The sequence below is a fragment of the Condylura cristata genome, unplaced genomic scaffold (assembly GCF_000260355.1).
Source record: "Condylura cristata isolate star-nosed mole 26May11 unplaced genomic scaffold, ConCri1.0 scaffold00023, whole genome shotgun sequence".
Lineage (NCBI taxonomy): Eukaryota > Metazoa > Chordata > Mammalia > Eulipotyphla > Talpidae > Condylura > Condylura cristata.
In genome coordinates this window covers 35,430,288-35,457,687 of record NW_004567124.1, presented here as the reverse complement: position 1 = coordinate 35,457,687, position 27,400 = coordinate 35,430,288, and the positions used below count along the sequence as shown (strand labels likewise).

Here is a 27,400-nt window from a genome sequence, read left to right as displayed (position 1 = left end):
CAAGTGCTGATCAGTTGGTGAGTGTATATTGAAAAAAGTACTCTGTGTATGTATTTGCATGGATATGCACATATGTGTGCATATATGTATATCCACACACATATATGTATGGATATATAAATACTACTAAAACATCAGAGGCAGGAACTCCTGCTATTTGTAATAATATGGATGATCCTTGAGGGCATTAAATTGAATGAAGGAAGTTAGACGATTATTATGTGATCTCATTTATATGTGGAATCTAAGAAGTCCACCATGAAATAGAAGCAGAGAACAGAATTGGGCTGGGCTGGGGGCTAGGGGAAGGTGGATGGTGATGAGGAGATGTCAAAGGGTACAAATAAGTACTGGAGCTATGATGTAAGGAATGGGGACACCATGGTCAAAATACTGTACTAACACAGTAGCTCTTTAATGTGCCACCACACACAGTATATGTGAGGTGATGGTGTTGTTAATTTTATTGTGTAGTCATTTTTAATATATGTGGGTAGAAAACCATCACATTGTACACCTTAAACTTATACAATATTAACAACTGAGATGGAAAAATGTACAAAATGATGTAAAAAAATAAACTTATACAATATTATATATCAACTATACCAATAAAGAAAAACAGAGCTATCTCTGGAGTCTGGTCTATTTCCTGAATTTCAAATAGGCATTTTAACTTGGAATTTACTTCTATAAAGGATGTTGCTTTCCTAGAACTACGCTAAACACTGTGACTGCCAATCTTTTCATTATATAGAAAAAATTCTGATGTTTTATAGCCAAATGATGCTATTTGGATATTCTGTAGTAGGTGCTTTTATTTTGTTTTTGTGTCCCAGGACCTGTGTGATGACCATACTTTCATCTGATAAGTATTTCTGAGAACACTTCAGATCCAGAAACTTTGACTGAATCATGTAGGATAATGAGAATAGGTGTCAGATAACTTCTGCCTCTCCTATGCCAGATGAAGAAAAGGAAGGGACATATGTTAGGGTGGTAGTCTGGTAGTCCCCTGCTTAAGGGGACAGGCCATTAGATTTGAGAGATGGCTTGTGCTTATACATAAAGGCCTCACCAAGCCAACTAATAATGCATAGTCTATAAGAAAACAACATTCACTCAAAGCATTTCAAGTCAGAGAGAGTTTGTTCTGAAGTAATGCAGCTGTCAATCTTTCTAAGTTATAGGAATTATTTGCTTTGGCAGATTATCACTTATTGTTTTCCTCTATACCTCCCTCCTTTAAGAAGGATCTGGTGACTATAATAATATATGTGAAAATGTATATACTTTCTCTTGGAAGGGCCACAGGAATGCACTGAAGCATCTGGCGGGATCTTCCGCTTCATCAGCCAAGGCATGTGGCTAAGTTGTCTGGATGATAAGAAGGCAGTGTGCTGTATCCCATGACAGCCCAGGGAACAATACAGGGCAGGCATATTCATCAGCAGAAAGGACAAGGTTCCACAATGACCAAAGGATATAGGGAAATTGAATGAGATCAAGTAACTGAGAGAAAGGCCAGGGAGGGTAAAAGTCAAGTGCTGTAAGATAAATGGCTGTAGACCCAAAGGACCTAGTACTCTTGGGCAATAAATATGCTTGGGGAGAGAGGGCAGGCAGATGGAAGGGATAAGTGAACAAAGTAATCAAGGGTAAGAAAGATACTGAATGAAGCAACTGCTCCCAGGAAAGCACTACAAGAAACTGAGGGAAATTTATGAACTGCAAAAGAAGCAAATGCAGAACAAGGCCTTTTCTTTCTCCTATTAACCTACCATAAGCTTCAGATAGGAACAAATTGCATGGATTTTGGAAGCCAGACATAAGTGAAGATTGCAGAGGAGCTGCTGACAGGTAGGGCAGGTAGCTGATTAACACCAGGTGGAATCTTTCTGGGAAATTAAATGTCCTATCTGATTAGAGATTCATTAAGGAAAAAAAGTTCTGATACCCAAACAGGAGTAAGTTTCCCTGGAGAAAGCTGACCTAGTAGAAAGCAGGGCTGACCTCAAACAGGTGTCAGAAATCACCACATTTGTGTAGTAAAAAGTACACAGGTGCTGGGAATCTAGTTGGACCTGAGTTCCAGTTTCAACTTCCCTACCCCCTTCTTAACTTATTTACTACCTAACCTTGGGCAAAACACATAACCACTCTGAGCAATCTCCTCATCTCGAAAGTCAGGATTAGAGATCTTACACTCAACAGTGCTGCAAGGCCTATAGTCACTCCTTTACACGTAATGGGTACTTCATGGATGGTAGCTATTACTACTGCTTTAAATCTGAACCAAATTAATAACCAGAGATGATCTGAGATAGGAGGATTCTCAAAAATTCCCTGGCTGGAAAGGTTAATAGTAATAACATGATAAAAACCTGGATACAACATATTCTAAAAATCAAATATCTAAATATTAAGGATAGCAGATGAGTTCTACCTGTATTGCTTCTCCTTAAGAGGATCTCCCTTCTTTCTACAAAATGTGGTATAGTCTTTATAATATGAAAATGTGCTGTGAGAACCATCATTATTATATGTGTCTTGAGGTTTAAATGATTTTAATAAATTAATTTTTTAAACAAAGAAAACAGTTTCAAGAAATCGCCACTTTACCTGATGAGGTCCTGAATACGACTGTTAAAAGCATCACTTTGTGAGGACTTGTTTTTCATTTCCTGTGTTGATATTTTTGGTGTTGCTGGCCGGCTGTTCCCATCTGGTTGATTGGCAATCAAGCAGCCAAAAACCACAGCACTGACTTTGAGAAGTCCAGTTGTCAAGCCTTCAAACACTTGCTTATTTGTATTTCTTCCCAAAATAGCATTATTTTCATCTGGAACATAAACCTAGATGAAAATTAAAAAAACCCACAGTAATTGTCTTTCAATAAAACCACCAAAAAAGGGACATTTCTGGAATTATAAATAATTTTGAAACTTTAGAGGTGGCTCGCTGAAGGTTCAAGTGTTAGGTTTGAAGTCAGTTCCTGAGTTCACATGTGGGTTTTGACTACACGAGCTGGGTGACCTTAGGCTGGTTGCTACTTCCAAGCTTCAATGTCTTCATTTACGAAACATAATGGCACTTGTGAAATGAGGAAATCATGGAATCTAATAAATCATCATGTATAAGTTCTTAGAGCAAGGTCTGGCATGCAGGTAAGTCCCACAGAAGAGCTCTCTGCTACTATACCTGCTACAATGACACCAACTATTATGCAGTAGTACAACTGGGAATGAACATCCGCTCGCACAGGGAACTGCGAGTACAATGGCCACATATAAAATCACATATAAAATCTGTAAACTGCTTTGGCCTGCAAGCCTGGCTGCATAAGGCCTCTCCTTTCTAGGGAGATGAGGGACTGCCTTCTGAAGCCTCTTTACAAAGAAAGGGGCAAGGCATAAGCTAAGGCTGGAAAGGACTGAGCTGGACTTGGGACTTGGTGGGAGGTCTGGACTTGGGATAAGAAAGCACTGTATGCAGATGCCAGTTGCTCCTCTAGCAGAGCACTTGGTTTTGGGCAGTAATTTCACATTTCCGAAACTTTGTTTCTCTATCTGCCTACCATGATAATATCTGGGCACACAGTTGGTAAATAATTATACTTCACAAATTCACTTATTTGGTATGACCCCCAGCCTCTGCCTTAATCTCACTCTTTACCTACACCACTTCTATCAAAAGAGGGGAATAAATGATAACTTGAATTCAAAAAGAGGAATTTTATATGCAAAGGCAAATATTGCATTTTTTTTTTTTTTTTTTTGTTAATTTAGACTTTCCACGAAAGTCACTTCTCTGGGACTAGTTTATGACTGTTCACCATAGACAGAGTGGAGAGCAGAATGGGCAGACTGACAAAGTACACTGCTGGGGGGAGCAGTGGGTGAGACAGGAGAGGTCTTCCGTGCCATGTGGATCACCTTCGGGGCAGGGCTTGAACTTGTAGAAGCGGCTACAGCTTGGCTTGGCTTAGCTTCACAAGTGCAGTGCTCCAACCCACTGCGCTACCAGGGAGTGTCCGAAATGGAAAATTCTTAAGATGCATTCAACCTTCTGAGACTGAATCACGAAGAAATAGGAAACCTGACCAATTTCAAGCAGGGAAATTGAAACTAATCAAAAGTTTTCCAAAATACGAAGTCCAGGGTTAGATGGTTTCACTAGTGAATTCTACCAAACCTTCAAAGATGAAATAATCTTTCTCAAACACTTTCAAAAAAATTGAGGAAGAGGAAATGCTTCTAAACACATTTTGTGATACGAAAACCAATGTCATTCTGATACCAAAACCAGACACACAGTCCACTAGGGAGGTCCCCTTTTTAGACTTTGACAACATAAATATTAGATCTTGCTATAGCTCCATCAATCCCTAAGGCTGTGTTCTTTTTTTTTTTTTTTTTAACCATCTGTTTTCTCTATTATTCAGAGTGGGTAACTTCAATTGTTTTGCCTTTAAATTCATTGAGCCCTTACTCTATTCTATTGTTAAACATATATGCTGAGTTTTAAAATTTTGGCTATCAGAGTTTTCATTTCTAATATTTCCATTTAGTACATCTTTATATGTTCTATTTCTTTGCTAAGACTTTCCATTTTTTTACTTGTCAAAGCATATTTGTTATATCACATTGAAGCATTTCTATGATAATTGTTTTGAGATCCAGTGAGATAAATGTAGTATCTGCTGGCGGTCTTTTCAGTTATAGATTTTTTTGGTTCTTGGTATGATGAGTGGTTTATCTTGGAATTTGGGATATTACGTGTGAGACTAGATCTTATTTAAAACTCATATTTTGGGGCCCTCCCTGGTGGTACAGCGGGTTAAAGCACAGCACTGACAAGCTTAAGCCACTTCTGCATTAGTTTGACTCCCGCCTGCCCTGGAGGTGACCACATGGCGTGGCAGACCTCTCCTGACTAGCCCACTGCTCCCCTTAGCAATGTACTTCGTCAATCTGCCTGTTCTGCTCCCCACTCTGTCTCTGGTGAAGCCTCTCGCCACCCCTGAGCCTCTGGCTTGTACCCCAGTTCTGTATGAACAAATAAATAAATCTTTAAAAAAAAAACAAAACTCATATTTTGGAATGCTTCTTCTGTCAGTGTGCTGGCAGGGGTGACAGCGTGCCACCTCTCACCATTGGGGGGATGAAAGTATAGCTTCTTCGCACAGACTTCCTTCTCCATCAGCATGACCTCTGGTAGGGAAAGGTGGCCAATACTGTTAGAGAGTAAAAATTCAGTCCCCTCATATTAGTATGGAGTGGGCAAGGCAGCTTGCTTGGCCTCCGCAGAATGGACTTGTTACCAGGAGGAGGTGGTTAAGTATTAGACCCCATTTGATCCTATCTGACAGTATTCTGATAAAAGTTAGAAGGGAGTCTCCCTATCTCGAGGCAAAGATTCAAGCTCTCAACACATATATAGTCTATATCTATCCTGACAGGTGGGCATAAAAGTCCCAGCTTTCCCTAAAACTGCTATGGCGGAAAGGCATTGCATGAATGTTTAACCCCTTTTTGCGGTATCCCATTGTTCTTTTTTTAAGGTTTTGTTTATGCATACAAGAACTGGGGTACAGGCATGAGATATGGCAGGGGTGTGTGTGTGTGAGAGGATTCAGAGTGGGGAGACAGAATGGGGAGCAGAACAGGCAGATAGAATGAAATACACTGCTGAGGGCAGCAGCAGGCAAGACAGAAGAGGTCTGCTGCACCATGTGAGTCACCTTCCTGACTGGGGATTGAACTCATGCTTCAGTGGCAGAGGATAGCTTCATAGTGCTGCGCCTTAATCCTTGCTCCACCAGGGAGGCCTCTGAGGCCTCCAATTCTTCCAGAGGATAATACCCACTGCCACTGTAGACAGATTTTTCTTGTAGTAATAACAGTAGTAGTCAAAGATGCAACAGTGACAATGGCAGAAGCTAACATAAGTGCGCTTGTCACAAAGTGAGATTATTTGGTGAACAGCCTCTCCTGGATTATCTCACTTAGCCTACACAATACTGCAACCGAGCAGAAAACTAGATTTTAGGGAGTTTAAATTACAGCAGAATCAGGATTTTAATTCAGGTAGTCTCACTGCTGAACATAAGATAAGCCTTGAACAATTTTACTATAATGTAGTGAAGATTAATCAAGATGACATATGAAAGAGCTTGAAAATTAGAAAGCACTAAACAGGTGTGAAGGAATTTTTTTTTTTTTTTAAAGATTTATTTATTTATTCATACAGAACTGGGGTACAGGCCAGAGGCTCAGGGACGGTGAGAGGCTTCACCAGAGACAGAGTGGGGAGCAGAACAGGCAGATTGAGGAAGTACACTGCTGAGGGGAGCAGCGGGCGGGTCAGGAGAGGTCTGGCTCGCCATGTGGTCTCCTCCGGGGCAGGCGGCAGGCGGGAATCGAACTCATGCGGAAGTGGCTTCAGATTCTCAGTGCTGTGCTTTAACCCGCTGCGCCACCAGGGAGGGCCAGGTGTGAAGGAATTTTTATTACCAGTTTCCAGAACACTCTGAGAATTGACCATGATTAGATAAATGAAAATCCAGATTTCAACCAGTGCTAATGAATCATTAAAACATTGTTTTCTATTGTAACAGCTTCTAATGTCTCATTTTTAGCACAATTAAAAGTTTTAAAGATAGAACTTAAGGAAAATACATGTATATGCTTTGTTACATGGGTAGTTTTACATGTTACACATCTAGAAAAGGGAGCTCCATTGTGATTTAATCTTTATAGGTAGGTTTAAGTGGAAACCTGTGAGAAGAGACATAGTATGGAAAATTTCTTGCCACACTAGCCTCCTTATAGATAAGCGATTAACCTGCTGGAGAGACCCATTCACTTTAAAGAGGCAGTTATACGTAGGTTGTAAAGTAGATGAATTCATATGAAAAGGGAGCTCATATCATCCACATCTCATTCACACCTGAAACGACAGTATCATTCTCTGAGTGACACATTAGCTTATCACAATTTTCTTTCATTTACCAACTATTTTTTGAATACTGAGTCCTAGGCCCTCGAATAAGTTTAATGGGTGATTGGGGGTGGGGTGACTTGGGGAAGTACAGTACAAAAGAGGAAGCAGCATGAAAAGACATAGGAGACTGTGGACATTCTAGGGGCTGCAGGTGCTGGGTGCAGCCAGAGCAGCAGGCGTCATAGTGGATCGAGTCACACATGCCTAGAGAGCTTCTTTGGGAGTGAGGCTGTTAATCTTGGTGATTGGTAAGCAAATGAAGGATTCCTTTTTTAATTTGTCATTACAAATTAAAGTAGGAATAATCTGGGAAATGGGGGGAAGAGGAATGATGGGGCGAATGGTTGGAAAATATTTCCTAGGTTCCTTGTCTTAAATGGTGGTGACAGTTACCAGGATGGGGAAGGAGAGGTGGATAGGTCCAGTTCTGGGCATGCTTACTTTCTGGATATAGAGATTCTGATGCACAGCTGTCAGCACACAGATAACAGTTAAAGCCGAAAGACTGTCCCTGAAGAGTATGTGGTTTGATATGAAGGCAAAAGAAAGTTCCAAAGGGATTCTGAAAACAACATTTGTGAAATGGGGGGAAGTCTGAAAGGAGATTTTACACAAACCAATCAAAGGGAAATTCCATTTTGCAGGTCACTAGTGCTTTTGGTGAAAGCACTATGAATGGAATGGTGTGACAAAAAGCCACACTACAGTGGATAGGAAGTGAACATGTAGGTGGAAGCAGAAAGAACAGATGCAGGCAACAATTTAAGATACTTGGTTGTTGCAGAAAGGTGTGCTAAGTATGAACAGAAGCTAGAGAGCTATCGTTTCTATGTGACTGGAAACCGAAACATTAATGACAACATCTCACTAAAGCTAGAATGCTGGAGTTTTACAAATGCAAATTAACTTTTGGCAGCCTGGGCAAAAACATGCAGGAATGAAATTAGGAGATCTTAGGAGAAAGATTAAAAAAACTGTTAGGCCCAGAATGGATAAGCTGATCCTACACAGAGAACAGACTTTCCTGTTAATTTTAGGCAACAATAAGTAGTTTTCAAAAACCATGATGTGCTGTTCTTTATTTTTACTGAGGTAATTTGATTTATAACATTGTATATGTGTGATCTGTTTTCCTAAAAAAGACCTATCAAATCTCTATGAAGCTGTACATAAAGTGTAAAATAAAAAAAAAAAAAGTTTTGGTTTCTTGAAATGAGAAATGGTCTCAAGAATGTTGATCTTACACGACGTTCATTGGGGAACCTATTCCCATCCTATTCCCACAAGTGACATTTCTCCCTGAATGCAGTAAATCTGAGGTAACAGTATATATGTTATGACATTTCTTCTGCATATCACACCTTAGAAGAGCCTTATTGTCCCTGGAAGCCAAGCAGGAAGGCAGTTCAGTTCAAATTAATAAATGTAGTTCTAATGTGAGGTGCGAAGATAGATTAATGGCTTTGAGTATAGCCCCCTATCTAATTTTGCATGTGACCATGCTTGAACTATTTAACCTTTTTGGAGCCTGTTATCTCACCTAAAACTTGAAAGGGCTGTAAGAGAGAATATTTAAAATTCTTTACAGTTCTTGATATTCTATGTCTTGTAATCTAAAGTTGCAGAATTAACCCTTCTTTTCTCTCTACTTGGTGATTTTCAAGTGCATGTGGAAAGTTTTCTATGTCTTCTGCTAAAGTCACTCAAACCACTATATTTTGACTTGCCTAATTATTAGTAAGGTTTGGCTTCCTATATTATCTCTTATCTCTCAGAACACCTTATTTTTACTTTGTGTATAGCACTCTTTACTTTGACATCCATGCCTTATTTTACTAGGCCAATGGCTGGCAAACTTTACACGTGGCAGATATGAAGTATTTTATGCTTTGCAAATCACAGACTCCATTTGAAATGCTCAACTATCATTATGGAAGAGAAACCATATGTAATAAGTAAGTGTGTCTATGTTTCAATAAAACTTTATTTACAAACATGTGGTAGTATGACCTGTGGGTCCTGTTTTGTTGGCACCTGATTTAGATTTTAAGATTTGTTGAAAATAAGTTTTATGTTGTATCATCTTTGCATTTCTTATGATCCACAGTATAATATACCATTGCCTTAAGTGGCACAAAAATAAACTGAATGAATCATGTTTGCTTTAAGTATGGGGAAAAGAAAGCAATAACCCTTCCCTCAATATTATTCAAATCAAGAAAAATTAGAGAATAGATACAAAAGCCTATGAAGAAGGTACAGTTACAGTTCTTAGCTTCCTGCTTGTTTCTTCCCTTAATACTCCAATCAGTGCCTTTACATTGATGGCTTCTGGACAGAATATTATTTCTTCTTCTAAATCTAGTGCAAAGATAAAATATCACTAACTTTATAATGCCAAAAGCTCAAGGGCCTTTCTGTATATAAACAAAATTATACTTTCCTCAGTTTTTTTTTTTTCTTGAGAAATGCCAACATGTCAGAAAAAAACAGAATATTATGCAATGAACAGACTCTAACTGGAGCACCATCTGAGGTCATCTGCCACAAAAGCAAATTTAAAAAATAAATATTGTAAATGACATCTATTTTAAGTGTATATTTTATTGACAAATGGATGTACCCTTCTAAGAACCATAATGATGAAGGTACAGAACATTTTTCTCATCCTGCAAAGCTCCCTTGAGCACCTCTGGAATCAATATTCTCTTCCACCTTAGGGGCTCCAGACAACCACTGTTAACATCACTACAGATTATTTTGCATTTTATAGAATCTTACGTTACTGGAATTATACAACAGGGAGACTTTGGATTGGGCCTTTTTATTCTACTCTGAATAATGCTTTCATGAACTTGGAATAATCTCTCCATGTTACTGGATGTTAGAAGAACTCATTTCTTTTCATTGGTAAATATGATTTCATTGTATAGATATACCATGAGTTAACAATTCATCTGCTGTGGATGTGTGTGTGTTTAAGGGTTTCAGCTATTTATGAGTAAGTTTGTTATGATCATTCTTGGACAAGTCTTATTTATGGGGAAGCGTTTTCATTTTGATTGGGTAAATAGTTAGGAGTGATACTGCTGGGATGCAGAAACTTCTGAATTTAAAGCACACTTCTAAAGCAGAGATTTCATTAACCTACAGTGTCAAGATTCAAGAGAAAGCAAGTTATCTTCCAAGGAACAAAACTACATACTGAAGTGTGGTCTACATGGAGATTGTCATTTGCTGCAGTCAGAGGTGTTAATGAGACCTAATATTGCTATGTTTCCTTCTCCAAACAGACTCCTTTCACAGGTGAGAATAAACTGAGCAAGAGCAGAGGCTGACCATAAAAAATGCTTTCAGTCCATTTCCCACATCTCATAAAACACCAAATGAAGTGGGGGGAAAGAACAGAATCAGAAACTCAGCTGTGTACATGACAATTTTAATGTCTTGTGTTACTGTTTCGTTTCATTTACTAGAAAAGCCAGAGGTCTCCAGCTTGATGTATCATTCTATTGAAATACAAACACTAGAGCTCTGGAATGTAAGCTTCAGGAGGGTAGGTAAAGGCAGCATTATTATAGAATGACAGGAAAGGCCTATGCAGATTACCTGTATTTACTTTTTTCACCAATTCTATGGGAATTGCACAAATTCACCAATTTCTACCCATGCTCCCCATACCTGCTCCACCTATATTCTCTTTTTCTCTCTATTCTATCTCCCTTCTCAGCTCTCCTGTCTCTTTCTGGGTTCTACTTGGGACATTTTTTAAATTCTCACTCTCCTATTTTTCTCCCTGTATCCAGAACACTCTATCCTAGGACATTCTGGAATACTGGAGGGTCTCATCTGAGTGCTAGGAATGCCCCATTTTCTGGAATCTTTGTCAAGTTACAACATATTGACACAAAATATAAGGACAGAATATACAGTCAACCCCATTAGGGAGTTTTCATATTTAATTAAAGAACTGTTTCAGAAATTCCCCTGCAAGTTTTTTCAAATTAAATTTATTTATCTATTTTCTTACATTGGTCATTTTGAGTAGTATTTGATTGCTCCCCTTAGGCACAGTTCCTGCAGTTCTCTCACCACCTAAACTGATCCATCACCATAGTTCATTGTGCTCTTCCCTCCTATTCTAACCTCTCCCCCTATGCCTCCCTTGTTGTATGCCTCAGATCTATGGTCAGCTTATAAGTTTTATCTTTTTCCTGACATCTTGTTCAGTTTTTCTACATTTCATATGTCAGTGAAACCATTCAACACTTATCTTTTCCCTTCAAGTTTACACTGAGCGTAATCTCTTTCAGCTCCATTTATGTTGCCAAGTAGAGTGAGTTTATATTTTTTGATTGCTGAGTAGTATTCCATCATGTATATATCCATCATCTTAAACACCTTATCTGTTTTGGGATATTTAGGTTGTTTCAATATACTAGCTATTATAAATGTGCTGCAATAAATATTGGGGTGCAGTTTCCTTTTGAATTAATGTTTTTGTGTCCTCTGAGTAGATTCCTAGGAGTAGAATTGCTAGGTCATACACTAGATCCATTTTTAGTATTTTGAGGAACCTCCATACAACTGTCCATAGTGGGGGGTCCAGTTTGCATTCCCACCACCAGTATATGTCTCTGTAAGTATATTAAATATGTTTCAAATATATGTAGATATACAGTACAATAAAAGGTTCAGCTTCTCTTATAAGAACAATGATTTTTCCAATAAAGAAATCTTATGAAGTTCAAGTCCATATTTAAAGTCCTAGAAATAAGTCCTAATATTTAAATTACACTGAAGTCAATGCATGGAGCAGGTGGAAAAAGGTATATCTTACTAAATCAGTTCAGGTTTCTAGAAATTTCTGTACTTTCTTAAAATACATACATATATGTGTGTATATGTATATATATACACACACACACACACATTTGCTTGTTTGTATATATAATATCAAAACTTCAGAGAAGTTTACAGTTTGAAATCATGCTGTATCAAGTCAAACTTCCTATTTCTCCTTCAGTGACTCACTGAACTTTAATGATTTTGAGACTTTTGAAGATGATAGGTTATTTTGAAGAATGTCCCGCAATTTGGTATGCTTATTGTTTCTTCTTGGTTAGATTAAGATTAGATCTTAAACTAACCTTATAACTGAGTAACAGTTGAGTGTGAGTATGTATCACATCTTGTTAATTTGCTCATCTGTTCTTGGACATTTAGGTTGTTCCCATAAGTTGGGTATTGTAAATGTTGCTTCAGTGAACATAGGAGTGCAAACACCCCTTCAAACTATTGTTTTTGTATTCTTTGGGATGATATCTTGGAGTACAAATGTAGGGTCATATTTTTAATGTATTGAGAAGTCTCCAAACTGCTTTCCACAGGGGGCAGGGCCAGTCTATACTCCCACCAACAATGTACAAGGGTTCCTATTCTCCATATACTCAGCAACACTTGATATTTCTGGTCTTTTTGATATGTGCCTTTCTCACAGGCATGATGTGGTTTCTCATGTGGTTTTGATTTACATTTCTCTATAAATGATCATGAATATTTTCCACCTGCACAGCCTTTCTGCCCAGTGGGTTTTTTTTTTTTTTAATTGAGAGGTTTGAATTCCTTGTAGATCTTGGCTACTAAGCTTCTCATAGGTTTATGAGCTGCAAGTATCTTTTCCCATTTGAAGGAGGTCTTTTTGTTTCAATGATAGCTTCTTTTGTAGTACAGAAGCTTTTTAGTTTAACACAGTCCCATTTGTTGCTGGGGACAATGTTAAGATAAAGGAACCTTCTCCACTGCTGGTGGGAAGGTAAACTGGCCCATCCAGTCACTATGGAAAGATTCTCAAATCACAAAAAATGTATCTACTACATGATCCAGTGATTGCTTACCTAGAAATATACCCCAAGGACATTATTTTGAAAGGAAACCTATACTATGTTTATTGAAGCACTATTTATAATAGCCAAGATATGGAAGCAACCCAAATAACCCCCAAATAGACAAAAGGATCAAAAAGTTGTGCTATATTTACATAATGGAACATTATTCAGTGATCAAAAAAGACAAACTCATGCCATCTGCAGCAACATGGTTGGGGGTGGAAGGGATTATATTAGCTGAAATAAGTAAAAAAGGAAAAAGATAAATACCAGATAGTCTCACTTATATGTGAAAATATAGAGAAACCAAACAAAAGATCAAGAAAAAGTCAAAACTGGCAAGCTGACCATAGAATTGTGGTATACAGCAAGGCATGGGTGAGAGGGGGTTGAAACGGGACTAAAATGATGTCAGAAGAAAATTAATTAATTAAAAAGTAGTCCCATTTGTTTATTTTTTTGCTTTTGCTTTCCCTGCAGTTGGGATGAAGATACCAAAGACAGCTCTGAAAATAATATCTGAATGTTTTGCTTATGTTTTCTTCTATGTATCTCCTGCTTTCATGATTTACATACAGTCTTCAATCCATTTTGATTTAAATTTTATGTATGGTAGAAGACAGTAGTCTAATTTCATTTTCCTGTATGTAGCAGTCCAGATTTTTCCCAGCATCATTTGTTGAGGAGAATTTCCGTTGTCCAGGACATACTTCTGGCTTCTTTGTTACACTCCTGTCTATTTAAGTGTGGCATTATTTCTGGGCTCTTGATTCTTTCCACTCATCTTTGTCACTATTTCTATTTCAGTACACTGAATTTAGGCTTTTAGGAAATTACAGCTCAGTGGCCTAGAGCAGCCACAGGATTCCCTGTGTTATGTCCTAGCACACGTTTGCAATGTCCTAGCACATTTGCAATGTGGCTCACACCTGGGTAGTAGCTATAATTCACGCAGATTTAAATTGTATCAAAATGTTCTGTAATCACAATGAGGTAGTGAGGTATACCTACATCATGGGTTGTAGGCTGGCTTTTGCCTCAACTTGCCACTGGCAAAGGGAGAAGAGCTGGAACAACCTGGCTGCATGTGCCATTTGCTCTTTGTGCCCCCTACCCAGCAGTGAAAAAGGGGGGTAAGAGATCAAGGGGTGTGTGGGTGGCGGAGGGAAGATTAAGGTTAAATAAATTCCTGTGCAGATCCAGTACCAGTAAGCCCTGGGAGCCCATATTTAAACAACAAAACAAAATAAAACAAACAAACCCACAACAAAAAATTAGGCTTAAGAAACTAGAGAGTCACCTGCAACAATTAGCTCTGAAAAGCCCTAGCTACTTATAGAACAATATCTAATCCTGTAACACACATTGTACCATATATGTTCTATATAATCTACAACACATATGATATTGAAAATAAAATGGCTTCCAATCTAGAATGTGGCTGTACAGTATGCTTCACTGGAAGTGCAATGTTAGGACCAAGACTGTGTATTAGACTTGACACAGATGAAGATTCAATGGAACTTGAGATAACAAATGTGGACATAACTCATTGTATATGCTCATTGTATATGTGCTCATTATCTAACAGAATGTCCAAATCACCTGATACGGTAATCATGAAATCTTCTGGAACCAAAAATAATAAAGGTGCAGAGATGGCAACAGCAGTGTAATCTTAACACAATCCCTTTAAAGAACACATTCAAAAAGAATGCTGCAGAATGGAAAATCAAGTGATGATATTATACAGCTGCAACATGAGATGCTAGCATCATACGCATTTTACTAAGAACAAATCATTGACATTGAAGTGGACCTAATTTGGTTTTTCTTTACAAAGTATTCAAAGCAAAAAACAACCTAATTATTAAAATGACTAAAAGATTTACTTACTACAAAAATAAAACCATGAATTTGGCATTTGTTTTGCCCTAGCGGTGTGATCTACTTTTGAGAATATCCCATGTACAACTGGAGCTACACATTCATGTTTTTGGGGTTGCTATGCTCTATAAATATATACAAAGCCCACCTTGTCTAAGCCCTCATTTAAGGGTTACTTCCTTTTTTCACTTTTTGTGTTGTTGATGTGTGTACTAATGAAAGTGGGGTGTTAATGAAAGTGGGGTGTTAAAATTTTCAACTACTATTTTACTGCCTATTTTGGTTTGTAGAGACACTATCTATATTCTGAAGCTCCTTCACTGAGTGCATACATGTTGATAAGTTTTATATCATCATGATGGATTAATCCCTAATCATCACAAGATATCTACCTTTCTTTTGTTACCAATTTAACCTGTAAGTCTACTTTATTTTTGTAAGTAATGCTCACCTTGCCTTTTTTTTAGGATGAAAGGGGTGTTGTTTACCTGTAAAATTGTTTACCAATCATTTATTGGGATTCTATGTTTATCCTGAGTACAATGATGGATCTTCTAAAGAGCAGAGATTTGGAATCTGTCTTCTGAACCAAATAGCCACATTTAATGGGAAGTTCAATCTATTTACTTGTATAGTGATTATAGATATAGAGATTTCTAATTGCTATTTTGTCTTTAATTTTATTATCTTTTACCTTATTTAATATATTGTGGACTTTCTTCTCTTTGATTTAGATATTATAATTTCTTTTACTATTTCTTGTCCAGTGTTGGCAAACTCCTTTATCTTTTGTTTTCTGAAGAAGTCTTTATTTCTCCATATCTGAAAAGAGAGCCTTGTAGGATATAGTGTTCTTGGGTGACAACTGAATATCTTTGACTACTTGGCTTATGTCATTCTAGTCTTTCTTTGCCTATGTCTGCTGAAAAATCTTTCATAAATCTTAGGAAGCACCTTTATTAGTTCCCTACCTTTTTACCTCTGGTTGCTTCATTAATATTTCACTATTTTGAACTTCAGGTAGTTTTACTCCTATGTGCCTTGTTGCAGGTTTTATTGCACTAGATAATAAGATATTAGTTAGTTCTTTCCTTAGGTTTGGAATTTTTTTTTTAAGGTTACAACAGTTTAAATACTATATGTGATTCAGAGGTATAGATCACATCTCCTCTGATGTATGGAACCACACCACATTTACCACTAAGGTATCCATAGTCCCTAGCCACAGTCCATTGGGCCACTTCCTGACTCTTTTCTCCCCCCCCTCCACCTGTGGCTGACTGAATTATAGTGAAGTACCTAGAGTTTTTAATTGGTTCAGTTTTGTTTGACACTGTTTTTTTTAGTAGTCTGCATATAACCAGACTCCTTCTGATTTATTTCACTTAGCTTTCACTCCAGTTTCATACATGTGTTTGAAAATGACATTATTTCATCTTTTTAAAAAATAGCTGTCTAGTATTCCATTGTGTATATATACAAGTCTTCCTACACCACACATCTGTCCTTTGGCAATTAGGTTGTAACTATAACTTGGTTGTTGTGAATGCAGTGACAATAAACATGGGAGGGCATAAATGTTTGAATTTAGGGTTTTTGCAATCTTCGGGTAGATATCTAGGAGTGTAAGTAACTGCATGTAGTAGATCTAGTTTTAATATTCTGAGAAACCTCTATACCGTTTCCATAGGGGCTAAACTAATATACACTCTTACCATTAGTGAGAGTTTCATTTCCTCCACATCTTTACAAACATGATGTTTCAGGGCTTTATGCTGAATTATTCTCACAGGTATGAGAAGATATGGTTGCAGTTTTGACTTGCATTTTCCTGATAACTGGTGATGAACAAAAAAATGTTCCTGTTGGCCTTCTATTTTCTTTGGAGTACTGTTTACTTAGCTCTTTTGTCCAGATTTTGACTGGGTTATTAGCATTTTTTGTTAAGTTGAATAAGTTCTACATATAATCTGATATCAGTCCCTTGTTAGATGTATGAATGCAAGTATTTTCTCAATTCAGTAGGATTTCTTTTTGTTTTAGTAATATTTTTATTGCTGTACCTGTTCAGTTTGATGTAATCCATTTACTTTAGTTTCTCTTGCTATTGGAGATGAATCCACAAGAACATCACACTGAAGTCAATGTTGTGGAGTGTTTTGTATTTTCTTCAATGTGTGTTATGGTTCTGAGTCTTACATTCAAGTCTTTAATGTTTTCCAACATTTTACTTTGGATATATGTTTATCTTTGGAGCAAAGATGGGTGGGTTTTCTGGAGACAGCAGAAAGCTAGCTTTTGTTTTCTGATCAACCTGGCCACTCTGGTATGATATGGCTGATGAATTCAGTCCATTTATACTTAGGATGATTATTGATATATGAGGATTTGATATTACCATTTGTCTTTAGTCTTCTTATTCTATCTAGTTACTTATTCAGTTTTTGGTTGTTTATATTTGCTAGATTGAGACAGGAGAGCCTCTTCCAACATTTCTTATAGGGAGGTCCAGTATTAGAAATTTCCTTAGTTTTAACTTTTTTTTTTAAGATTTATTTATTTATTCATACAGAACTAGGGTACAGGCCAGAGATGCGGAGGGTAAGAGGATTCACCAGGGATAGAGTGGGAGCAGAACAGGCAGATCGATGAAGTACACTGCTGAATGGAGCAGCGGACAGGTCAGGAGAGGTCTGCCACGCCATGTGGATCTCCTCCGGGGCAGGCGGGGATTGAACTCATGCGGAAGTGGCTTAAGATTCTTAGTGCAGTGCTTTAACCTGCTGCGCCACCAGGGAGGGCCCTAGTTTTTACTTTTTAGGAGAGGTTTTATTCTCCCTCATATGTGCAGAAAAGTCTTATTAGGACAAAATAGTCATGGAGTACAATTTTTATCATAAAGTACATTGAGATCTTGCCTTGCCTGCTGGGCTTTCTCCAAGTCTGCCATCAGTGTGTTGTGATTTCCTTTATAGGTTTATTCTAGCCACTTTCTTTGTCCTGAACTCTTGGTAGTTTCATGACTATATGTCTTGGAATAGTTCTCAATACATTCAGATAAACCATGTGTTCTTTTAGTTTCATGAACTTGCATATTTAGTAGCTTCCCCAGGTTTGGGAAGTTTTTCTCTACTATTTCTATGAGTTATTAGTCTATTCCCTCCTGTCATTTCCTCTTCTGAACAACATTATCCTTATACTGTCTTTCCTAATGGAGTTCTAAAGATCTCAAAATATTTCATAACTTCTCTTCATATTTCTCTTTTTTCAACTTTTAATTTTCTTTTGTGCATTATGAACTTCAAGGTCATTAATTCCATCCTCCATATTCTCTATAGCTTGCTGCAGATATTTTGTATCTCTTCTATTGCTCTTTTGCATCTGTAACTTTGTTACATCCTTATTTAAAGCTATTTCTATTTACATTCATTAACTGTATTTCTCATGACATTTTAAAACTGTATTTTCTTCCATTTCTTTGATTTCTTTTATTATGATTGTTTTGAACTTTGATAGAAAGGTAAGCTCTTCCATATTTTTGTGGTGGATTCTGAATATTGTCCCCTCCTTGTGGTGTCATATTTCCTTGAGTTCTCAAGATGACATCTGTTGTGTTATTTTATCTGCTGACTTTTGTTTTAGATCTCCCCAGGTGTCTGCTCTGTGCAGTAGCAAAAAGTTGTGAAATTCAGGGAAAAATTTGGAGAGCATTCTAGGGAGAAACTGGTACTGTCCTAGACTCCCCAGTTGACCACAAGCTAAGAAGATTCCCATTTTTGTAGGCTACTATCACTATAGCTACTTAGTTTCTGACTACATTCTGAATATGGGCCCAGAGGTCATATAGCAGGGAGGGATAGGTGGCTTTCCCAGATTTCCAAAGCTATCACCTAATAGCCAACTGTGATATTCCTGGAGCACCTGTGTTCTCCCATGGAGGAGAGAAGTGCGGGAGTAGTGAAGCACCAACATTCAGGCCAGGTCCAGGTTAAAAAACCTGCTTGGCACACTGTGCTCACTGTAATTACTCAGTTTTTTTACTACACTCAGGGAAGGCCTGGACACAGGGGGAAGGGATGGGTAGCTTCTTTGGTTCTCTAAGGCATGTACAGACAACCCTGAGAACCTAGAAACTATGTGGGGGATAAATGAGTGGTTGGGTCCATTGTTGAAACAAGTCACCAGCCATAAAGATGTCTTGTGTTTAATGTTTAAAAGAATTATGCTCTCACTGAGCAGTATGTACCTTCCATTCCTGGTTTGGGAGAGTCCAGGGTGACTCTGTGGGGAAAGGGTGGGTATCCCTCCTGGTGAACTGGTACCATTCTGACTTAAGTGTTTTACAGTCTTTTCTACAATTCTGTTGGTTTCTGTCTCTCCTCCCAGCTGATCTTGGTTTTTACATCCCAGCTTATTCCAATAGTTGGCTGTTTCTTTCAGACATCTATCTTTACCATCTCTGAAGGAAGTGATGATTCAAGCATCCTATCCATCTACCATGCTCCTCTAGTCTTTATCATTTCATTGAATAAGCTCTCCATTCTTCTCTGTTTTCCTCTTTTGGGATATAATTCATTCTCATCCTATGTCTCTTGAGTCATATTTCTCAAAATGCTTCTTCATTTAATTTTTTACATTGTATTCTCACTCTTCAAACTTGGTACTTCATGAGTCATTATTTTCAAGGTCACCAATACCATTAGCTATTTGGTTTATTCTTTTTCTATAGCTTTCTCAAGAAAAAAAAAATCCACTGAGCAGTGTACATCCTGAAATTTTTCTGCTAATTAATTTCAATTCTCAGATCACTTATTTTCCGAATTTTGTTCTTTTTGACCAGCTTTGCTCAGTTCTCTTGTACCACTCTTATTTGCCTTTCTGCATTTTCATCTTCTCTTTGATTTTCTCTATCATAACTATTTTGAAATCTCCATGTGATAGGGAGCTAAAAATCTTCCATGTTTTTGTGGTTGGATTTGCAGCATTTTTCTCTTCTTGTAACATCACATTTCCTTGAGGGCTCAAGGTGCTAAGTGTTATTTATTTTTTTTGTTTACCCATTTTGCTGCTTTAGATTTCTCTATTTTATAAAAATATAGCAGCAATTTTAGAGTAAAACTACTTTTACTTTGTCAGCAGGTGGCGCTATGGTTTTATTTAGTTTTGCTTATTACTGGCTTCTTTTCTTTGTATAGATCCTTCACCTCCTTTGTTAGGTTTATTCCTAGGCACTTTTTTTTTTTTGGCGTTACTGTAAATGAGATAGTTTGCTTACTTTTTCTTCTAGCTTACTATTGCATATAGGAAGACATATTTTTATGTATTGATTTTATTGCTTGCCACTTTGATAATCTGTTTTATTGTTTTAAGTGGTTGTTCCCTGGAATCTTTATGGTTCTCTATGTATATTATCTTGTCACCTTTAAATAATAACTTCTTTCCCAATTTTGCTTGCTTTTGTACCTTTCTCTTGTTTAATTGTTCTCATTAGGATTTCCAATACTTTGTTGAGTAGAAGTGCTGAGAGTCAACCTTCTCTCTTACTGAATTTTCCAGTAAGAGAAGCTTTCAGTTTTTCACCATCACAAAATATTCTAGTTGTAGGTTTGTCATATATGGCTTTTACTGTGTCATGACATGTACCATTCATCCACAGTTTTTCAAGGGTTTACATTATAAATGGATGTTGAATCTTAGCAACTGCTCTCTCTGCATCTATTAATATGTTCATATGGTTTTTATCTTCCTTTTATTGATGTGAATTAGATTGATGGATTTTTGGATGTTGAGCATCTGCTGTTTCAGATCTGAGACTTTGTAGTCTGTGCCACCAAACACTTTATAAGATCAGCACCTGTCCTGAGGGATGGAGGAAGGGGTACACAATCTAATATGCTACTTTGTTATTTTCTGAGGACCCAGCCTGTGGGAAGCATCCCTGATCATTTGAATGCATTTCTCCTCAGTCAAAGATGCATGCTTCTACTCCATTTAGCTTTCCACATTTCAGGAAAGCTCTATGTATGTATATATTCCCACCTTCCTTCACACTGCTGTCTATATAGCCTCTTCACTCAGCTACTGTTAAGTGAAATGTGACTCTCTTCTCTATTGCTTCTCTCTCAAGTTTATGTTGTCTTCAATTATGCCCCCAGCCATGGGACTCTCTGGGTATAGTGTCTTCTCTTTGCCTGTTAGTGACTTTTCTCAAGAGCAAAATAAGGGTCCTCCTCAATGCCATCTTAGACTATATCTTCTTGTATAACACTTAAATCCTTACACAGTCTGTGGCTAAATTTTCTTTTTTACTCCTTATATTATCTCTGATTATTTAATTTTCTTTAATCAATCTAGTAAGATATGTATCTTTTTATGTTTTTATGAATAACTACATTTTGTTTATACTATCCAGTATAATTATCTTTATTATGTTTTCCATTTCCTCTCTCTAGATCAATAAGGTTGCTCATATTAGATGATGAAACATTTTTCCCCTGTAATAATGGCGGTGCACATTTCATGTAATTGCACATATTGCATTTATTGTTTTCTATTTGTTCTTTGTTTTGTTGTACTATTCTTTCTTCTTTTGACTTTTAAGCTATTTCAGAGTAGTAGCACTAAGGAATTACAACATAGTACTGTTAACTTTTCAGTCTACTTAGCATTGATGAAAAAATGTAGCAACTTTGTAACCTTATGGCTTTATTTTGATGCTCCTATCCTTACTACTATAGTTATCAAAAATAAAAAAAACTACTATAGTTATCATATGTAATATACTTACACATGATATACTTAAAAGATAATGTTAAAGGTTTTGCTTTAAACAATCACATATATTAAAGAAAAGAAGAGGGAAATAATCACTTACAATGTTTTTCTTTCTTTTCTGAAGATGGGAATTTCCACTGGGTCTCATTTTCTTCCTGTCTGAAGAACTACTTTTGTATTTCTACTACTTTAAGTCTGTTTTCAACAAATTCTCTTTGGCTTTTTATTTATTTATTTATTTTAGTGTGTTAATATATTTATTTCACTTTCATTCTTCATTTTATTTTTCTGGATACAGAATATCAGGTTGACCTTTTTTTTTCTTTTAGCATTTTAATGATTTTCACGGTCTTCTATCTGCTGCTGAGATATCAGAAACAATTTTAATCAATTGTCTATAAGCAATGTGATTACTTTCAAATTTTTTTCTTTATATTTGCCTTAGCACTTTGACTATGATTTACATGGCTTGACTGTCTTTGCATTTCCTCTTTAGGGGTTGCTGAACTTATTGAATTTGTCCAATCATGTCTTTCACCAACTTTGAAACATGTTCGCTCTTTCACAATATTTAAAAGATACTCTAAAGCCTCACTGTCTATTATCTTTCTATATATCCAGTAACATTTACATAATGCTGTTTGATATTGTCAAACAAGTCCTTGAGGTTCTGTTTCTTTTCTCTCTTTTGGTGTCCCCTCTCATTCTTCAGACTGGAAAATTCATATTGATATAACTTGAAGTTCAATGACTCACTCCTTTTCTCTCTCCCTTCATTTGTTAAGTCCATGTAGTAAACTGGTTATTTTTTTCATTTTTTAATCATTCTTCTAACATCACTGTAGTCCCTATAAGTTCTTCCGTAACTGTATCAATACACCCAATTTTCCCTAATCTTTTATTTTTTATTAAAGGTTTATTTATTTATGCATACAGAATTGGGGTACAGGCCAGAGGTACAGGGGTGGAGAGAAGATTCACCCAGAGACATAGTGGGGAGCAGAATAGGCAGACTGATGAAGTACACTGTTGAAGGGAGAAGTGGGCAAGTTAGGAGAGGTCTAAGGTGCCATGCAGATCACCTCCAGGGCTGGGGATCAACTCACATTGAAGCTGTTGTTGCTAGCTTGCAGTGCTGCACTTTAACCTGTTGTGTCACCTGGGAGGGCCCCAAGTTTTCCCTAATCTTAATATCTTATGGAGCTATAGCACAGTTACCAAAACCAGAAGGTTACTGATATCACACAATAAACTTATCAATACAACTTGCAGAATTTTGCCAGTGTTCTTACTTACATTTTGGGGGTAGTGGAGGGCAGGTGCTAATCTAGAATCCCACACAGATGTTTTTGCTTAAGTCTTTCTAATCTATTAGAATCTGTGTTTGTTCAATTCTTGTATTTTGATCAGTTATTTTGAAGACTATTTAATTTGGGTTTGATGCTTTCTCCTAATTGTTATGATTTTTGGCAAGAATACTACAGAAGCAATGTTCTAAACTTTTCAGTACCTAAGACCTGAGGTTAAATGACAATATGTTGTGCTTCTGGTGATACTGCCTCTGTTCATGTGGTTAATATAGTATCTACCAAGAATTTTTATTGTAAATAAAATTTTTCCTTTGTAATTAAACACATCTTGTGGGAAGTTGAGACTTGAATATATATAGTTGTCATCATACTACTGCTCATTAATTTCTGTTTTCACTGATGATTCTTTCCTACAATAATTATTACTGGGAGTCAACTTAATGGTGATTTTTAATTTTTCACCATTTCCTCTAATGTTTTAACTCATCCAACGAGTTTTTAAATTTCAGTTATATATTTAGTTTTTTTTTTTTAAGCAGGAATTTGACTTTGTTGGACTAGAACTGCAAATTCATTGATAGTAGCTAAAATTTCCAGTTTTTCTTTTGCCATCCTTGAGTTACTTGGATTCCACTGCAGATCTGTTTGAGGCAGGGGTCATTCAGCTATTTATAAATAATTAGGAAGTATTTGAGTATCAATCTCATATTCTTGCAGGTGTTTTGGCCTTGAATTTGTCCTATGTGAGAGAGCCTTTGGATTTTCTTTTTTTAAAAAGATTTATTTATTTGTGCATACAGAACTGGAGTACACGCCAGAGATGCAGGGGTGGTGAGAAGATTCACCAGAGACAGAGTGGGGAGCAGAATAGGCCAACTAAGTAAGTACACTGCGAGGGGAGCAGCAGGTAGTCAGGAAAGGACTGCAGCGCCATGTGGTCACCTCCGGGGTTGGCAGGGATCGAACTCATGCTGAAGTGGCTTTAGCTTCTTAGTATAGCGCTATGCTTTAACCTGCTGTGCCAGCAGAGAGGGCCACTTTTGGATTTCCTATGGTAATTCTAGCCAAACCATGTGGTAACAAACTGTGGCCTGTCCTCAGAATTAAAAGTCAAAACCAGGAACTCACCCAATGTTTTTACCTTCTTCCAAGTATCTGCTAAAGTAAAAATATGTGTAGTCTTGGTCTCTAGTACCTTCTCATATCTGTTTTGTTTTTCACACTTACACAGTTTATACTTTGTTATATTCAGGAGAGTCAGTTTGATAGAACTTATTTAGTCATACCTGAAGCAGAACTGTTAGGACTTACTTTATGGATTTGTGCATAGTCAATTATTAGTTTTCCATGTGGGCTATGAAATACACACACACCCACGTATATGTATATATATAAAATAATATAAATATATTTACATATTTACTAGTGTTGCATGTGGTTCTAAATACATGTGTGTAAGCGCAGGCTTATTAATTATTTTATTCAAACATTTCGCATATTTAATTACTCCCTTTGCTTTATCTACCATTTGAAAGAAGTATGATAAACCCTTCATTCTCTTGCTGGGTGTGTCAATTTCTCCCTCAAATCAGTTAATAATTTTAGTGACAGTAATAATGATGGTGATGACACTATTATATATGACTGTAGGTAGAAGGATATTTTATGTTGTAATCTAACCACCTTCTTATACCAGTCTGAATTTTGAGAGTAATATTCTATAGCAGTTATAATGTCTCTTAACTATTTCTGTCAAACTTAAATTAGCAGTGTACCAAGTAAGTAGTAGAAAGAACTCTTAAATTGAGATCTAGGAGACATGAATTGAATGTCACTTCTATCTGTAGCACGCTGTCAAAATTATAGCTAGTACCCCACCACACACACCTCCCATTCCTCTCCTCCCTTGAGTTCCACTGTCCTCATTAATAAAACAAAAGGACTGAACTGGATCAGATACTATGAAGGCCTCCTCTCTGATTATGACATTTTCTGTATCAATAAAATATGATCTACTACACACACACACACACACAGGGTTTATATTTTTTATGAAGATAAAGGCAGGTTTGTCCTTGACAAGCTGGAACAAGTGCCAGAGAGGAAAGGAGGAAGAGAAAATGCAGTGGCACTATGAAGAGTACTGCTACTTACAGAGAGTTGAAAGATTTCTTCTCTCATGTATTTGATGACAGAGCCTTCTGGCTCCTCCAATACAAAGAAAACAATATTGTGAACAGCCAGATCAGGCCATTACTGCTAAAATGAAAATCAAATAGCCACCTGCATGGTGGCTGCCACACAGCTCATTGAAAAACAATTCCCTTCTGTAAGGTGGTACTTATACTTTCTATGTATACAGTGCTTTCTTATCACCTCTGAAGTGCTCACCTATAGTTTCTGTTAATCCCACAGTATCAGTTCAATTATTTAAGTCTTATACTTCACTTTTCAATTAACAGTCTCCTTGGCTCCAGAAAATATACATATTTTGCATATTTAATATGCATTTAACAAGTGTAGTCTTTAACTATTTCATGAAGAACAAGTCATTATGAATTAAAAATAAGAATTCTATCTTCTAAAATGCAGTGGAACATCAAGAAATTATAGACCTCTTAATTAAATGTTTCTTCACTTTATCTGACCCCTGTGACAATATCAAACATATATAAAGTTAATGCCACAAAAAATATTGATTTGTCAATTTAATAAAGAGAGGATACATCAATTTAGGTTAAAGGAAGGGAAGTCCAAGGCAGGGACTCAGAAGACAATGGTCCAGGCCATGCTTCATTTATGAGGTAGTTGTGTGGTTTCTCTGTCACATCTCAATGTGTTTATCCCTACTACGGTCTTTTTAGAATTTGTCCAATGTCAAAAGCTCATTAATCTAATTTTATAGCACACAGTGATACTTCTACTAGACTTTGTTTTTAAGTTAAAAACCATATAATTACTCTTGAGTAATTTTAAGTATATATTACGTTCTAGCTAGTTATATACACAATACTGTAAAATAAATTGCTAGACATTTTTCTTCTTGCTTTGACTGAAACTCTATATTAATTGAACAGAACTTCCCTCTTCCCTCATCTCAGCTCCTAGCAATCATTATTTACTTTCTTTTTATGTGTTTGACTACTTCCTATTTCATGTAAAGTGAAATCATGTCTACTTGTTTTTCTGCAGTGGACTTATTTTGCGTGGCATATTCAAGGTCCATCCTGCTGGAACATAGTGACATAAGTTCCTTCTTTTTTATGACTGAATACTATTCCATTATAAGTTATACTTAAAAAAATCCAATCATATGCCAATGGATCTTTAAATTGTTACCCATGTCTTGATTATTGTGAATAATGCTTCAGTGAATACAGGAATGCAAATAAGTACTTGAGACTTCAATTATTTTTAGGTAAATAATCATAAATGGTCCCATATGGTAGTTCTATTTTAATTTCTTAGGAACTGCCGTAATATTTTTGATAATAGTTGTATCATTTTACATTTCTATGCAAGGGTTCCAACTTATCTACAATTTATCACCAACACTTGTTATTTCCATGTTTTTTAATCTTAATAAAGTAATTGTATCCAGTGGGAACAAGACTATGTCTGATCATAGTATTACCTGATGATTAATGACACTGAGCATTTTTTAATGTATCAGTTAATTCTCTATGAATCCTCTTTGAAGAATTGTCTATTCAAGTCCTCTGCCCATTTTAAGATCATTTGCTTTGGCTACTGAATTGTAGGGAATAACTTATATTTTCGGGGTACTGACCTCTTATGAAAAACATGGTTTTCAAATATTTACTCTGTAAACTGTCTTTTCCTTATGTCAGTTACTTCTGGAGAACTATTTTTAGTTTAAAGTCATCTCACTTCTCAATTTTTTTGTGTTGTTTCAAATTATTGTCAAAGCCAGTGTTCTGTGGGTTCCCTCCTATGCTTCCAGGAACTTTCTAGCCCATAGGTCTTATGTTTGTTGTTAGTTCATCTTGATGTAATTTTTGTGTTTACTGTAAAGTGGTATGCCCAATTCTATTACTTTACATATGAATATCCAATTTTCAACAAAACTTGTTGAAAAGACTATCCTTTTCTGATTGGGTAGTTTTTTTCTGATAGGAGACCCTTGTCCAACATAGTGCCATATATTTGTTTCTGGGCTCTATTCCTTTGGTCTATGTATCTATCACTACAAGACAGTACCATATTGTTTTGATTACATTTGTAGTAAGTTTTGAAATCAGTAAGCTACCTCTAACTAGGCTCATAAAAAAAAATAGAAAACTTAAATAAATAGAATCACAAAATGAAGAGGAGAAATTATAACACACAGCAGAAATCTATAGAGGGTAATCAGAGATTACTACTATCAGTTACATGCAAACAAGTTCAACAATCTAGATGAGATGGACTAATTCTTAAAATTATATAATCAGGCCCTCCCTGGTGGCGCAGCGGGTTAAAGCACAGCACTGAGAATCTGAAGCCACTTCCGTATGAGTTCGATTCCCGCCTGCC

General features: G+C 36.6%; 1 protein-coding gene across 4 annotated transcripts in view; it reads right to left on the bottom strand.

Annotated features, from left to right (window-relative positions):
- SCAPER (S-phase cyclin A-associated protein in the ER) overlaps nucleotides 1-27,400 on the bottom strand; it is a 398,115-nt gene that overhangs the window by 60,925 nt on the left and 309,790 nt on the right. For all 4 annotated transcript variants that reach the window (XM_004688004.2, XM_004688005.2, XM_012728648.1 and 1 more), the window contains exon 25: nucleotides 2,623-2,855. In XM_004688004.2, the coding sequence (XP_004688061.1) occupies nucleotides 2,623-2,855 (233 nt within the window). The remainder of the gene's footprint in view (nucleotides 1-2,622; nucleotides 2,856-27,400) is intronic.